Source organism: Mus caroli, unplaced genomic scaffold, assembly GCF_978045245.1.
Source record: "Mus caroli unplaced genomic scaffold, Mus_caroli_1 scaffold_13, whole genome shotgun sequence".
Classification (NCBI taxonomy): Eukaryota; Metazoa; Chordata; class Mammalia; order Rodentia; family Muridae; genus Mus; species Mus caroli.
The window spans coordinates 53,821,453-53,836,829 of NW_028227268.1; the positions used below are offsets into that span (position 1 = coordinate 53,821,453).

The window sequence follows — 15,377 nt, forward strand, 5'->3', positions numbered from 1 at the left end:
ATTCCCCAGATTCCACCCAGAGCCTTTTCCTCCTATTTCCAAACCAGAAATGGGCACCAGAACACCAGAATTCCTACTTGTGAATCACCCACGTGAATCACACTGTGCATCGGAAAGCTGCACCAATTCATAAATGCCAGGTGACCTCATCAACAATCAAGTGAATAACACACATCTTAGCACATGACGAGGCCATCATGTTCTCCATCCTGCCACCGACCCACCCATCTCCTCCTAAAATCTAGTCTTCTCTCTGTCTCCAGTTTTTGGTATTCCCGACCTCAATCACTCCTTTGAGATAGGACCTGCCTGCCAAGTGAGTGGAAGCCTGCCCGACAGCATCTGGAGGCCCTCATGTGACATTCTTTACGCTCCAGGTCCTCCCTCAGCCAGCCTGCTGAACCTTGGGAGGCACCCTGTATGCCTTAGGTGTCCAAGATATAGGTCACAAGGACCAGAGAAGAAAAAAATAGACTCTACCGGGGAAACCTGTGGCCCGCAGCGGCCCCGCGTGGCTGGTCTAGGCACCTCTAGATTCCAGCTTGAGTGGCGCTCCTGCCCTCCTTAACTTCTGATGAAAGCCTAGGCGTTAGCGACTAGGTTTCAGTAAGTTAGAGTCCTAGACAAAAACAGACTTCATCCTGTAAATACACACAAAAAATACGTAGGTGTCGTAATAAATTCATTTAGGCAAAAGTGGATAGACTTGCTAAGAGCCCGGATAGCTCAGTCGGTAGAGCATCAGACTTTTAATCTGAGGGTCCAGGGTTCAAGTCCCTGTTCGGGCGTATGCTTTTTGTGGGAATCTACACTTAAAAACACTATTGTTAGGCTGTCTTGTTTGACAATAGCTCTATAATAACAAAATAATTACACTCTTTTAAAAGGAAATACAAATTGAACCTAAGTTCCGAACAACAAGAAGAGGGAACAGCATTCCGTTAAAGTACTAGCTATACAAACGAGGAATACATCAAGGAGAGTAAAAAGAAAATGGGGAAGTTAATATTAATAATATACTTCATTTACTACAATATTTGAAAATCTTATTTTAACCCTAATTGGTGTTTTAAAATCCGCATTTTAACGAATTTTTAAATTATCTTCCTTAATTTTCATGTTTAGAAGAAAACACTCATATTTCAGGTACTCTGGTACTCAATAATCACATTTTAGTAGTTGGCTTCATGTGTTTGTTTTAGTTTGTTTCAATAAATGATAGAGTGATATGCAAAATGGCATATAGAATAATGTATATAATTTCTGAGAGCCCCACAGAAGAGGGGGTTCCATGGTGTAATGGTTAGCACTCTGGACTCTGAATCCAGCGATCCGAGTTCAAATCTCGGTGGAACCTTAGTGTTTTGCTAGTACACCAACATTATAATAAATATATTTGTAATTTTTCATGCTTAGTATGTCTGTTACAGATATTCTAGTAGAATTTTTAAAAATACACTTATACACACCAAGATCTGCGCTGAATTAGAGTATAAGAATACTTATTTCAACAGTGTTTGTCACGTCTTGTCTATGAATATGGAAGCAATCTTGGGTTTTGTTGACGAGCCAAAGTTCATAGCCAAGCAGTGGCTTGTTCTCATAAAACTAAAGTGGCCTTCAGGAGAAAAACTCTGGCCTGGCAGCGGTGGGATTCGAACCCACGCCTCCGAAGAGACTGGAGCCTAAATCCAGCGCCTTAGACCGCTCGGCCACGCTACCCGCATGGAAGCAGCTATTTCCCGTCGTCTTCCTAAGAGAGTAGAAGGAAGTCTGTTCAACGCTCATAGCCACAAACTGACCCGAATTTCTTTTGTTGCTGTTTATTTCAAACCCGAAATGAGGACTCACCGAGGCGCTGAACGACATTGTAAAGAAGCAAAACAAATGGTCCCAAAGACACAGAGATTTACAACAAAACAAGTTTATTTAGTGGGATCAAATCTGGGAACCGAGCAAGTCTGAGCTTGGTAGCTTACGCAAGAAGCAGCCCGAGCTTTGCACTGCTGGGGAGCTCAAATTTCGTTAGTCTCCCTCTCTGTTTCTCGCACCTCCATCCACCCTTCCTGTTACCTAGCTCACGCGCTTTCCATACACTATATTTCATTCCGCTGACCTGAGGCCGTCACCTCTAGCTCCTATGACGCTCCGCCCCATCTCCTTGCACACGGACACACACACGGACACACACGGACACATATACTCGCTCGCTCTCTCCCACGCTACCCTTTTTTTTTTTTTTCCCTATACTGGTGTCCGTAAGCCGGAAGGAGGCGCCGCCCGCCAAGTGGCTCTGTGGCGCAATGGATAGCGCATTGGACTTCTAGTGACGAGAAAGCGATTCAAAGGTTGTGGGTTCGAATCCCACCAGAGTCGGTTTTATTACTCTTTTTAATCTTTTCTTGGCTTTTAAAAAATTTAAAGACCCACAAATAAAGTTCAGTTCCAACCTCAGTCTGTCGCCCCGCTCTTTACTTACCTGTCCCCCCCAGGGCTTGGGCCGTGGAGAGCAGGCCTAAAGGTGGGAGAAGGGTATGGGCAAGTAGGCGTGGCGCCAATATAAAGGCAGGCCCCTGGCTAGGGGACACACCGGGATTTAATAACGATTTTATTCCATGCACTAGGGACTCGGGAAGGGACTGGGACTGGACTAGGGTAGAGGGAGTACAATGCTACACACAGGGAAGTGGGACAGGGAAAAGGGATGGGAAAATATATATTTATATAGATACTCTAATATAGACCACATCTCACCCGCGCGCTGAGCCCGCGCGCCCCGCTGCCCTCCTCGCCCGGATCCCTCTCCTGCCCTCTGACTGGAGTCTCTACACCACCCCCAATCCCCGCCCCAGCCCCCAAAAGCTCAGGGCCAAGGTCTCCAAAACGCGGGCGGTGGAAGTGGCGGGGCCTTGGGTGCCCCGTCTTGTCTGTAAGGCGGTGGCGGTGGCGGCAGCAGTCCGGTGAGGGGCGCCGGCGCGCCCGAATCCCCGGCGCGAGAGGAGCAGTGGGATGGGGACCAAGCGAGGCGGGGACTGGGAGGGCCCTGGTGCACTGAGGGGCGCTGGTGCAGCCCGGGGCCAAGGATTGGTGAAGCGGGGTCCAGCGGTGGGCGCGGCGCTGGGAGCCCTGGATCTACAGCCTCGGGCCGGGGCGGTTTGGGGCGCCGGTAGCCGTGCAGCGCGGAGAAAAGCTGGGAGCGGGCGGCCGGGCTGGCGTCGTGCGCAAAGGCCGCCAAGCGAAGCAGGCACTCGCGGAAGCCGGACAAGTAGCAGCTGGCGAGCGCCTCGGCGTCCTGGCCTGGGGACCGGGGAACCCCTGGTGCGGCCGGCGGGAGGACAGGCGGGCAGGGCAGGGGCCCAACGGGGTTGAGGGAAGGGGCGGGGCGCAGAGATACCGAGGTCAGACGGGCGCACAGACAGAGACAGGAGGCCGGATGGACGTGCAGAAGAGGGCAATGAGGGAGACACAGAGACAGACACGCGCGGGTGTTATTAACCTCGCCATGGTGCACAGCTGGCCGCTCCCCCAAGTCCCAGGCCACCTCAGAGCCCGCCCCTCCCCCGGCCGGAGCCTTCCGGGCTCCCACCCTCCCACCCTCCCTCCGCTGCCCCACCCCCCGCGCTGTACCCGGGGGCTCCACCCGGCTTCGCTCCCTCAAGTAGCCCACGGCGAACTCCAGTATCTCCGCTTTCTCCAGCTTCGGGTTCCGGAGGTTCTACAGACGGGGGGAGGGGCGCAGAGACAGAAAGGGGTGGGGAGAGAGGGGGAAAGTGGCTAGGGGAAGAAGGGAGGGGCGGATACGGGAGCTGCGGGTGCCCCCATGACTCGCGACCGAATGTGGAGATGGCCAAGAAAAGTCCCCGTCCCACCCCGAGACGAGCCTGTCCAACCAGTTCCCAACATGTGAGGTGTACGAAACAGCAACCGGGATGGTGAAAACCACCGCAGAACTGAAGCCCATTGATCAGGCGTGGGAGGTAGATGAGGAATTTTAGAAACCCCAAGTGGGAAACTGACGCGGGCTGGAAGCTCAGTTTATGGAGCCAAACCGGAAACTTACAGACCAGCAAGGTGGAGAAGAGCAAGTTCTGAGAGCGAGAGAGGGTCTGGGATGGGATTTCAAGGAGCAGGCTTGGGTCGGGATGCCTTGGGACCAGAGTCACCACTCCAGCTTATGTCCCCACCCCAGTGGAAAGCTCTGGGACACAGGTACAGAATGCTTAGGGACCTGGGGCCAGCGGTGGAACTGACCTGGTCCCTGGTCCTCTCCAGGAGCAGCAGCCTCAGCTCTTCTAGGCTGCGGTTGATGCGGTCCCGGCGCCGCTTCTCCACCAACGGCTTCAGCATCTGTGACCAGCGGGAAAGGAAGAGCGGGCCGACCGGACCGAGACTCAGCGCCGCCGCGCGAGCGTCCGATCCTGCCGCTGGGAAAACCCCCCATGCGTCCCTTTCCCCAAATCCCAGGCTGCTTGGGTCTGGTCCATTCGTTTCCCTCTCACCCCCTGCTACTTCCCAGTTCCCTTGGGTCGCTTTCCGTGGCTCGCCCACTTCTCCCTGCCCTTTCTGTGTTCAGCTTTCTCCTCTCTTCTTCCCTCTATGGCACTCCTCTTTTCTCTATATATCTCTATCTTGTGTCGTCTCCCTCTCTGTGTATCACTTGAAGAACTTTAGGGACACTCTTTGCCCCCGGGCTAGTGAGCCGCGCGATACAGACCTAAGGTGAAAGGCGTGTGTGACCACACCTCCTCTTCTCGCTCAAACCCTTCACTCGTTCTCCTAATATCTCTCACCTGGCCTCGCACCTCCGGAACCAACGACTCAAAGGTCTTCTCTTTGAGTCAGATATGGGTTCCCAGGCGCTACAGACAGCGTCCATAGCCTTTCCTCTATTTTTGTTTCACCCTCCGCCACCAGCTATAGCCTCTAGCTTATCTCATGTTGTTATAGTATAGCTTCGTGGGGTTTTGTTTGTTTGTTTTCTTTTGGTTTGGTGTTTGTTTGTTTGTTTGTTTGTTTCGGTAGGGGTGCACTCTGTGGCCTCGAACTTGAGATAATCCACCTGCCCCAGCTTCCTGAGCCCTAGAATAGGCCACGATGCCCAAATTCTGGCACTTTCCAGGCCACAAGCCTTAGCCCACAATAATGCAAACCGCTAGACCTCCGCTTCCGCAGCCCGCGCAAGTTGGGCTCTGACCCTGCCCTCTTTATACTTTACAGGTTCTTTTTGTCTTTTCACTCTTGTGTCTCCATCCTCACCCCTAACCCACAGAGTTAGAACCTTTAAGTCCTCTGGCCTGAACAGAGAGACCCTATTTCCCTCCCTTCCCACCTCTCACCTTGGGGCCGTCCCTATTCTCAGCTCGCTCCCGGGTGACCATTGCTCCTCCGGACCCTTCGGTGGACCCAGCGCGTGCTGACTAGATCCTTATATCCCGCCGCTGCAGGGTAGGAGGGCTAGGGCCCGGCCCCGCCCCCTTCAGCCCCTAGTACCCAGCTCAAGGATCCCGGCACGAGGCTCCCGGAAAGGCAGGGAGTGAAGGGGGAGGGGAAGGGGAGGAACTAGCCCCAAGTGTGGGAAATGAGGGGAGGAAGGGGCCACAGGCTGGTTTAAGGACCATAAAGCTGTATAATAAGGCGGGACCCAACTGGAGGGAGGAGAATATCAGGGGAAGGGAGTCTAAGTGAACTGGGCAGAACTCACTTAGGCATGAAATTTGGGGATCTGCTAGACAAGTAGATTTCTTGGAGGTTCACTATAGCCCCACCAACCTTGAAATAAATGTTGGCATGCTTCTGCCTCCAGGCTGAATATTATAATCTTCTCCCAACCCCTAAAGGCGCAGAGCAGATCTGCCGGATTCTACTGGCTGGCTGTGGGAAAAGACGCCTTTGTACCTGTCTCTTCTACTCAATTCCCACAATAACTCCGGTACTTATCCCTGCAGACGTAGTAATAAGAAGAATCGTCCGCCAAACTGACTCTATAGATATGTGACTTGAGTCCCCGGGAACAGATTTTCCTAAGGATGGCTGGACTAAGGGAGGACAAAGGAAACTTCTAGGGGAAAAAAAAAAAAAAGAATCCTTGAAGTATAAGTGAGTGAAGAAATCTTTTCATTCACTACCCTTGATCTTAGTTATTAGCCAAGAGGCCGAGAAGCGATACCTTTCCATTTACAAGAACTTGGTTTAAAACTAAATTCAGGAGTGCAGCTGGCAGGAAAACATAGAGTGCACCAGTTGGTGGGAGCTCTGGAGGCCTCTAGTGACTGTAGGGGAGCTGGGAGACGTGAACTTTGCTAAAGGGACAAGAAAGGTTTGGTTGCAAAATGGGATCCTCACCCACCTCAAACAAAGAGCGTGGCCTCTGCAGAAGGATGGATATGTCAACACCTGGAGACTTCAGGGCGAAGTGCCTGAGAAGGTAAAACCGGAATTTAACACGACAAGAAGGCCTGGGGAAAGGACATAATAAAGACGGGGCTACAAACCTAGCCAGAAGGTAGCTGTGGAGTCAGAGACAAAGTGGAGCCTCTTCCCAGAGGCCCTCCACATCCTGAGAGGGTTTTCTGGCAAGAGGCTGCCTTGCCAAAGGCAGAGCAGGAGGGGCCCGGTACTTGAGAAAGGGGGCACCCATTTGGGGTTAGGGCCCTCAGTACATCCCACCTTCCCCTACTTCAGCCAAATGGGAGCACAGATGTGTGGCCCCAGCAGGCCCCACCGCCCCCCTCCTTGGGAACCAGGATTGGGGTTGAGTTTTTCTCACCTGCACGTGAGGCTCGGGGCCTGAGGCAGTTTGCACCCGGGTGTGGGGCCGCCCCTGGCCATATGGAATGACTTTATGGCCCGGTGGCCGGATCCAACGCAGAGAAAAAATGGCCTGACGCTCCACCCACCTCAATGATTCTCTACAACCTTCTTCCACACCTTGAAGTAGGATTGGATCTGCCTCTGAGAAGTTCACATACGCTCATTATGACCTTCCTTCTTGTCCGCATTGGTGGTTCAGTGGTAGAATTCTCGCCTGCCACGCGGGAGGCCCGGGTTCGATTCCCGGCCAATGCACGGTACAGCTTTTTTTTTGTTTGTTTCTTCTACCTCAATTAGGAAAGTTAAATTGACAGCACATCAAGCAAGTATTATTCTTGCGTTTTAACATTTTAACCAAAACTGATATGTAGTGTTTTGATTCTGTGGCCGGCTTGGACGTTCCAAAATTAGTCTCTGACTCCGCAGGTCCTCACAATCTACCCCTACCCCTTGGGAGTTCTGGTTGCCTCGACACACATCTTTGTCCACACTCCCTGAGGCGCGACCCTGAGAAAGGACAAGGAGCTGGGATCACTGCCCAGGAGTTCTCTCCTTCCTCAGCAGGGGAGGGCCCAGGTCTTCCAGGTCTTTCCCTCTTCCTCTCTCTCCCTTTCATTTTCTAATCTCTGAAGCACCTTTTCCCCATATCCAGTCCTGAGCATTCCAGTTTTCCGTTTTTGCTGGTCCCTGAGCACTTCTCAGCGACTCCATCTCTCTGATAGTTTTTTTTCATGTCTCTCGGCGACTTCTGCTGGGGTCTCTCCGGGTCTAGGGTGTACTTTCCGGCTTCTGAGTCTCACATCCTTCTGCTGCTCCCTCTCTGGGCCTCTCCCGGCTACCTCGTCGTCTTTCCTGGTCCCTGTCGCCTCCGGCGACCCTGCGCTCCCACGCTCGCACCCCCAGTTCCCTGCAGCTCCCTGGCCCGCCCCTTGCCGGCAGCTTTGATCCCGCACGCGCCGCGCCCGGGAAGGGCGGGACCGGGCACGGCCACCTGCCGGGGCCACTTGTGAGCGACCCGGGGACCCTGACGCCCCGCGCAGGCTTTCCGCTCCCCTCCTGAGCGCTCCGCCACCTCCGAGCCCCTCCTCCCTGCCTTCTCAGGCTCGCACAGTCTCAATTCCGGTTTAAGCCTTCTTCTCTTCTCTGGGCTGTCTCCTAAACCTTTCAGCCTGGTCTCGGAATGTGTCAATGACAACTCTCCCTTCTCGGTTCCAAGCAGGGGCCGTGACCCTAGGAGAAAAGTAACCGCATCTTGGCGTCTCTGTGAGCCCAACTGGTACATTTGCCCACTCAGCCTAAATCTGTGTGTGCCTGCTTTGTGACCACTCTTGTTAGGCTTTCGGGTTACACAGGCTCAGAGCTCCCCTGAAACGTTCATTTTGACGGGGATGGTGGTGTGAAGACCGGAAACATCCAAGAAGGCAGAATAGGATAATTTCACATGGTTGTAAGGATAAGTGCAAAGACGTGACAGTGAAGTACTAGTTCGGTCGAAGTAATCAGAGGCAACTTCACGGTGGGGATAATATCTCCGCACGGTCAGCCATGAGTCCAAGCAAAACGAACAAATCCTGTAGAAAAGAGATCTGCTGGTGGCAGCTAGAGAAAGAGAACCCGGAACAGAGAATTTGGGGATGGCAGGTGTAAGATGGAATATAAGATAGATAGATAGATAGATAGATAGATAGATAGATAGATAATGGGTCTTGCTTTTCTTGCTGTTTTACCTCACTGACAGTTTGTCAGAATTATTTTCCATTAGTATTGAGGATTGAACCCAGAGTTTCCCCCTCTATTGGTCAACTTCTATTTTTATTTTTATTTTTATTTTTATTTTATTTTATTTTTATTTTTATTTTTATTTTTATTTTTATTTTTATTTTTATTTTTGGAGACAGGGTTTATCTGTGTACTCCTGACTGTCCTGGAACTTGCCCTATAGACCAGACTGGCCTCAAACTCAGAGAGCTGCCTGACTCTACCTTCTGGAGTGTACCACGGAAGTGGCCCAGAGCCAATTTTTAAAAGATAGAAATCATTACATTCTTTGCTTTGTTCTAAATATTACTTATTATGCCTAGTTTTGTTTGGTTTTTTTTTTGTTTTTTTTGTTTTTTTTGTTTGTTTGTTTGTTTGTTTGTTTGTTTTTTGTTTTTTTTGTTTTTTTTACATTTTATGTACACTAGGCAGTGGCAGCACACACTTTAAATCCCAGGACTTGGAAGGCAGGGGCAGGAGCATCTCTGAGTTCCTGGACAGCCAGCGTTACAAAGAGAATCCCTGTCTTGAAAAACCAAAAGTAGAAATAAACACTATGTGCTTCTCAGGCCCTCCAGCCTAAGGTTACCCTCGAGGGAGACCAGCTGAATGAACTGGGTGATTGGACTCCAGCTCCTTGCCCTGGTACAGATGTGAAGATGTGGCTGTGTGTGGTATCTTTGTTTGAGGGTATGAGTAGGGTTTCTCTGAAGGTCACAAGCCTCTGTCCAGAGAGGACATGCTATGGCTATATACTAACAGTACAGGCATATACAGGCATCTATGTCTCCCTATGCTTGCTCTATGGTGGGCCGCACTGAAGTTCGGGGGAGGGCAGCACATGGCCACATGTAGGCCTCTAGGGATGCAGAAGGTAAAAGGAAGACTAGGAGCAGCTGGTGGTCCTCTTAACTTCCCCTAGCCTACGGGGCAGCTCCCCAGGCCTGGCTTTCAAGCTCCTTCTTCTTCTCCTTTAGTTCTTCAAAGGGAAAGTGGTCTCCTTAGGATGCCCTAGGTCCTGAGTCGGGGATGTTCCTAGACAGCTGTTTCTGTATCCTTAGAAAGCAGGAAAACTCACTCTCTCAGTCAAAACAGCAAAACAGGGGAGAGTTCTAGGCTCATAAAGTAACTGTGGCCTAACTTCTTGGTCTTTTGTTCTATGATTCAAAACTAAACTGGGGGAATCTCAGATAAAATAGAAAAGAGCACTTTTTTCTTTTCTTTTTTATTGCTTTCTTCCTCTTCCCCCCTCCTTTCTCTCCTTGTTGTTGTTTGTTTTGAGGAAGGGTCTCAACTGGCAAGCACTTACAAACTTTAAAGACCACAGCTACAAAAGTTGAACGCTGCCTGCCACGGTACATAGTTACCCTACCTGCTCTGTTCTAGGCCCCACAGAGACAGCTCTGAACAAAACAGGCAGTGAGCTCTGCCCTTACCGGCTTCTGCTTTTGTGGGGACACAGTCCATATGCGTTACATAAACTCTTATTTGGCAGTCAGTAGGTCTGATGGAGAAAAAGGCAGAGAAAGGGAGCAGAGGGTAAAAACTGATTCTGCAAAGCCTCGTTCTAGAAGCATGGGGCGTCTGGATGCGGTGGTGCCTGGAGTCCTAGCACTTGAGAGGCAGAGGCTGCAAAATCAGGAAATCAACATCTTCCCCACTACATGAGGAGTTTGAGGCCAGCCTGAGCTACATGAGATCATGTCTGGGGTGGGGTGGGGAAGTGAGTGTGTGTGTGTGTGTGTGTGTGTGAGAGAGAGAGAGAGAGAGAGAGAGAGAGAGAGAGAGAGAACGATTTTTGTTCTGTACTCTCAGCTATTTATGTTGGCTAGAAATGTTCAACGTGTATTTTATCCAATGAACTATTGAACTACACACTCTGTTACACAATCATTTATTTAGAGTTGGTTGCGATGCACACACCTTAATCCCAACATTCAGGAGGAAGAGGCAGGCAGAGCTCTACGATTTACAAAGCCTAGTTTACAAAGGGGAGATCCAGAATAGCCAGACCTACAATAGAAAGACTAAGTCAGCCCAATGTGGTGGCACTCGGGAGGCAGAGGCAAGTGGATTTCTGTGAATTCAAGGCCAACCTGGTCTACATAGTAAGTTTCCAAGACAGCAAAGCCCTGTCTCAAGAAGGACAAACAAAAACATTAATAATGAGTAGTTTTATCTGTTTATTTATTTGAATCACGGTCTTGTGAAGCCTCTAATGACTTTGAACTTGTGTTCTTCTTGCCTCCACCTTGCAAGTAACTGGATTTTAAAACTTGCACCTTCACCCAGTTTTATGAGGGGATGATGGGTCTCGAAGCCCTTTGCACACGTTAGGCAAGCACTCTACCAAATTAGCCACATCCCCAGCCCTGAAATCATGTTAACCTCAGTTATCCTAGACAGTGGTAGCTCAGTTGGGTACACTCACAGCTCACACTGTCTTTTTGTTACTTATCAGCTGGCTATTCCTTGACTGCTTTCTTCCTTTCTGGCACACCAAAGCAATCCAAAATTATCTGATAACTTCATCCCCAGCTCTGAATCATCCTTTTACCCAAAGAGCATTCCTTGGTTCACGTTAGCAGAGAATGGCATTTCTTGGCTGATGGCTAGAGGGTTGTGTGTGTGTGTATGTGTGTGTGTGAGTGTGTGTGTGTGTATATGTGTGTGTGTATGTGTGTGTGTATGTGTGTGAGTGTGTATGTGTGTGTGAGTGTGTGTGTATGTGTGTGAGTGTGTGTGTGTGTGTGTTTTATGTGTTTTGTTTTATGTTCTGATGCCTGCCAGCATGTCTTTGCTTTAAGGGAGATGGTGTTTGGTAGGTAGAGGGTATGAGGGAGGAACTGAGGGGGCTGCATTGTCAGAGACCCCCTTTGCGGTTAGACATCCCTGAAGATGAAGTTAGATGGTTCCTATGACATCAGGAACTGAAGCAAGAGAGCCTTCAGACACACAGACGCTTTGATGAAGGATTTGCATCCTCAAAAGCTTGATGTCACTAGACTATCGCGTGCCTCGTGGCTTTGGCACACACACACACACACACACACACACACACCTTTTTGTGAGGCTCATGGAGAATTTGGTTCATTTTTTTTTGGTTTTTCGAGACAGGGTTTCTCTTTATAGCTCTGGTTGTCCTGGAGCTCACTTTGTAGACCAGGATGGCCTCGAACTCAGAAATCTGCCTGCCTCTGCCTCCGGAGTGCTGGGATTAAAGGCGTGCGCCACCACGCCCGGCGAATTGGTTCATTATTATTTGAGGGGGAGAAAGGGGCCACTTTCTTCTATGATTATGCCACTCATGTCATGAATATTTATACAATATGCTACTCGCCTCATGAATATTCATAATTTTCTTTGAAATCCACTACACTGACCCCCTTGGGGCTGGCTGCTCCATGCAGAGTCCCCATAACATAAAGAGCTATAAAACTGTGTATGTGAGAATTCATTTCTATTTGCACATACAGTACAAATAGTACAGCTCCAAAAAAATGAGTTTCTATTGACACCACCCACTGGATTCATGGAATCAGATTCATGCTTTTTTTTTTTTTTTTTTTTTTCTGGGTCTGGAGATTGGACCCCAGGGCTTTTTCCCAAGAGGCAAGTACTACTCTACTGGCTGTAGCTGAGCCATTGGTGCTGTGTTTTCAGAAAGCTGATTAGAATTATACTGTGTTTGAAACCAACTCTCACTATGGCGCCCAAGCTGGTCTCAACATGGATGGAAGAGTAGAGATGTGTGCCAGCCTTCGCCCCTTCCTCCTCCGTTTATATATTAGAAATATCACTCTCTGCTGGTGAGGGAAAGGACGGGAAGTTCATGTCTGCAATCCCAACACTTTGGAGGCTAAGATAGAAAGATTATTGTGATTCAAAGGCTAACCTGGACTACATAGTGAGTATAGTGAATTTGAGGCCATCCTGAGCTACTGTGTTTCAACTTTCCCTTCTTCCCTCCCACAAAAAGGGTAGAGTGGAAGAGAACTGGAGTCACCAAGAATGGCAGTTAGTGAGGAGGGGCATCATTTAGAGAGTGTCTCTCCAGCACACACAAAGTCCTGGGCTAATCCCTGGCACCCCAAGAGACTGGACATCAGGGAGTAATTTTGGAGACCCCGCAACGATCCAAGTGAGAGACAAGCCTGAATTATGATGTAATAGTAAAGTCAGTGACGCTGTTACATTTCTAAAATGCTAAACCTTGCTTATTGGAAAAAGAAATTGCTGGCTGATCAATATGGAATGTCAGGGAAAGCGTGTGATCCCTAGTACTCAGCCCAGTGGAGACAGAAAGTGGCCAGCAATATATAATAAGCATTCAGGAACAGTTCCAGAGCTGGAGAAGGAAAAAAACGTGAGGCAATGTAAGGGATCGTCTGGCTTGTAAAGTCACTAGACCAGCAGAAAGCACGGGGGGGGGGGGGTAAAGAAGAAAGACCAGGAAGAAGAGTAAGCCTGGTGACTCCTCTAACATGGGAGGTCCAGATGAAGCTGTGAATGAGCTGCTAACAAGGCAAAGGGACTATCAGGAGGGTGTTGTAGGCTGGAAGGCAAGTGAAGAGGCTATTTCTAAGGGCAAGCATCTGACCACTAATCATTTAGCAGTGTGATGGTTATTCCCTAACCTTAACAAAGGAAGAGAGGCTGGAGGGGGTTCAAAGGGGTAGAGGAAGGCAGGGACAGTGATGTCTTCCTGCTGTACAGAAAAACAAGTAACGGAATGTTGACTGAAGAAGAGTTCAGGGTCCAGGCAGCATCTTCCTCTGTTTACCGGCCTTTTCTCCAGTTGGCTTATGACAACACTATATTCTGAGTAATTGGGAAAGAACAGAGGCCTATTTAGCTCATCACTCTGGAAGCTGGGAAGCCTGAGATCATGGCGCCAGCATATCTGGTGAGAGCTTTCTTGTTGCATCAGAGCTTGGAAGAGGGAATCACGGGGTGGCAGAATAAGCAAGCTTATTGGAGTTGCTTCTTATAGAGATATCGTCATCATGAGAGATCCACTCATGTGACATCCTCTAGTTCAAATAATGTCCCTAAGGCCCTACCTCCCATCAGTTTCCGTATCTGGGGATTAAGTTGCCTTATACACGAGAGTTCTAAGGACACACCGCAGATATTTTTGTTGTTCTGAATGAAATCACTACTTCTGGACGCCGATGGGAGCAATACAATAGAAAGGAAAACTTGGATGATATGGAAAGCAGAGAAGTGTGGGCCCGAGAGGTGGAAAATCTAGATATGGGGGGGTTGGGGGTGGCCATAGTTCCCTGGGAGTGCTCTTCTGCAGTAATCAGAGAAAGGAAGAGTGGTGGCGATAAGCTACTTGAGTTGTGGAGTCTGGGGGAAACCATTTTCTCAGAGAAGCCGAAAATAGAGCCTCAGCCCCACACAAAGAGCTGTAGGCAACTAAAAGCAGGGAGGGAGAGAGGTGGCCCGCCCGCACCAGGAAAGACTAGACTGTTTTGCCAATGCCAAACACTCAGCCCTGAAAATACACATACAGGTAGCGTTATACAGACCGAACAGGTTATATTTGGTAATATATGTGTATATACATATACTTAACATGCATGCAATAACAATTAGTGGGGGGAAAGGCCATGAATTTGAAGGAGAGCTGGGACTCGGAGTGTTTGGGAAGTTTTGAAGGGAGCAAGTGGAAGTGAGAAATGTAATCAAATCACAAATCTCAAAAATAAGAAATGGTAGCGGCCAAGGTGAATGGATGACTCGTGGTTTCGGGTTATACAGTCGGAAAGTAGCGAAAAGGGATGAGCGATTCCGAGTGGAGCCTGTAAACTTCGTGAACGGACGGAGTTAGGAATTGAAATCGAAGCGTCTTTTACAAGTTCACAGTAAGTCGTACCGAGGCGCTACCGAAACGGTCCCGGGTGACTGAATCCCAGTGGGAGCTTCTTCAAAGAAAGAACTGGAAAATAAAATGAACTACTTTCCGCTAATCGGGACAGCAATACCAACAAAACTACTAACGCTGTGAGCAGGATTCGAACCTGCGCGGGGAGACCCCATTGGATTTCGAGTCCAACGCCTTAACCACTCGGCCATCACAGCCGCGTGCGGCCCTGGGCCTGTGGAGCTATAGCTGGCTATCAAGGCCCTTGACCCCTGCGAATTGCACCATTCCTTTTTTTTCTTTTCTAAAGCGTGCGCTACGCCTAGAGTGCCAAGTCGAGGCCTTTTCTTGAGCAGCAACGTCTTCCCGGGGCTCTCTTCTCAAGGAGCCACAGTGAAACCCTAATAAAACTATTACACTCCGTATGACAGTCTTTCTTAGGGTTGAGAAGCAGGGTCTTAAGAATCAGAGGTTTGCCTCTGTATAGTCTTAAAAGTGCATAGGAAAGCTGTCATTAAGCGTATATTTAGGCAAGTGGAAGAAAGGTGGCAGCAATCTCCTTTAGCATAGATGTCAATAATCCGGCAATAATATACCATTTAACACATAAACCAGGCACCGCTGGGATTCGAACCCAGGATCTCCTGTTTACTAGACAGGCGCTTTAACCAACTAAGCCACGGCGCCAACGAGAATGCACTTTGCACTTCGAAGTAAATCAGCTATTAGAGGCAGGTCGCAAGTAGGTGACTAGAGAGGAGATTTTGTATTTTTGACCAACAGTCCGAACTGGACTTCCTATTATTCAACCCTCCCAAGCTCCCCTCTTCTAAGTTTTAAGTTCAAGGACTGGTATCTTAACTAAAGTGACCAGCTATTTCTGTGTGCTAATGGAAGTTTTAGAAGTCAGCCCACGGAGTTCCAAGCGCTTCCACTT

The 15,377-nt window shown here is 49.3% G+C and overlaps 1 protein-coding gene and 7 non-coding genes across 10 annotated transcripts; 4 read left to right on the forward strand and 4 right to left on the reverse strand.

The window, feature by feature from the left end:
- Window positions 1-715: 715 nt before the first annotated feature.
- On the forward strand, window positions 716-788 carry Trnak-uuu (transfer RNA lysine (anticodon UUU)). Its single transcript has one exon. It is a non-coding gene; the product is annotated as a tRNA-Lys (tRNA).
- A 497-nt stretch (window positions 789-1,285) lies between these two features.
- On the forward strand, window positions 1,286-1,357 carry Trnaq-cug (transfer RNA glutamine (anticodon CUG)). The gene has a single exon. It is a non-coding gene; the product is annotated as a tRNA-Gln (tRNA).
- Window positions 1,358-1,640: 283 nt separating this feature from the next.
- Window positions 1,641-1,722, reverse strand: Trnal-uag (transfer RNA leucine (anticodon UAG)). The gene has a single exon. It is a non-coding gene; the product is annotated as a tRNA-Leu (tRNA).
- Window positions 1,723-2,289: 567 nt separating this feature from the next.
- Window positions 2,290-2,376, forward strand: Trnar-ucu (transfer RNA arginine (anticodon UCU)). The gene is given in 2 exon segments: window positions 2,290-2,326; window positions 2,341-2,376. It is a non-coding gene; the product is annotated as a tRNA-Arg (tRNA).
- A 487-nt stretch (window positions 2,377-2,863) lies between these two features.
- On the reverse strand, window positions 2,864-5,378 carry Hes7 (hes family bHLH transcription factor 7). 3 transcript variants are annotated; one of them, XM_021178279.2, is made up of 4 exons: window positions 5,337-5,378; window positions 4,252-4,347; window positions 3,628-3,715; window positions 2,864-3,315 (listed from the first exon to the last, which is right to left on the reverse strand). In XM_021178279.2, exons 1-4 carry the CDS (start codon window positions 5,376-5,378, stop codon window positions 2,864-2,866), a joined length of 678 nt encoding a protein of 225 aa, XP_021033938.1. The 3 variants fall into 3 exon arrangements, with proteins under 3 accessions (XP_021033938.1, XP_021033937.1, XP_085685410.1); XM_021178278.1 differs by having other exon boundaries at window positions 2,864-3,330; XM_085829284.1 differs by lacking the exon at window positions 5,337-5,378 and having other exon boundaries at window positions 2,864-3,715.
- Window positions 5,379-6,994: 1,616 nt separating this feature from the next.
- Trnag-gcc (transfer RNA glycine (anticodon GCC)) lies at window positions 6,995-7,065 on the forward strand. Its single transcript has one exon. It is a non-coding gene; the product is annotated as a tRNA-Gly (tRNA).
- Window positions 7,066-14,576: 7,511 nt separating this feature from the next.
- Window positions 14,577-14,658, reverse strand: Trnas-cga (transfer RNA serine (anticodon CGA)). The gene has a single exon. It is a non-coding gene; the product is annotated as a tRNA-Ser (tRNA).
- A 395-nt stretch (window positions 14,659-15,053) lies between these two features.
- Window positions 15,054-15,127, reverse strand: Trnat-agu (transfer RNA threonine (anticodon AGU)). The gene has a single exon. It is a non-coding gene; the product is annotated as a tRNA-Thr (tRNA).
- Between the last annotated feature and the right edge of the window lie 250 nt (window positions 15,128-15,377).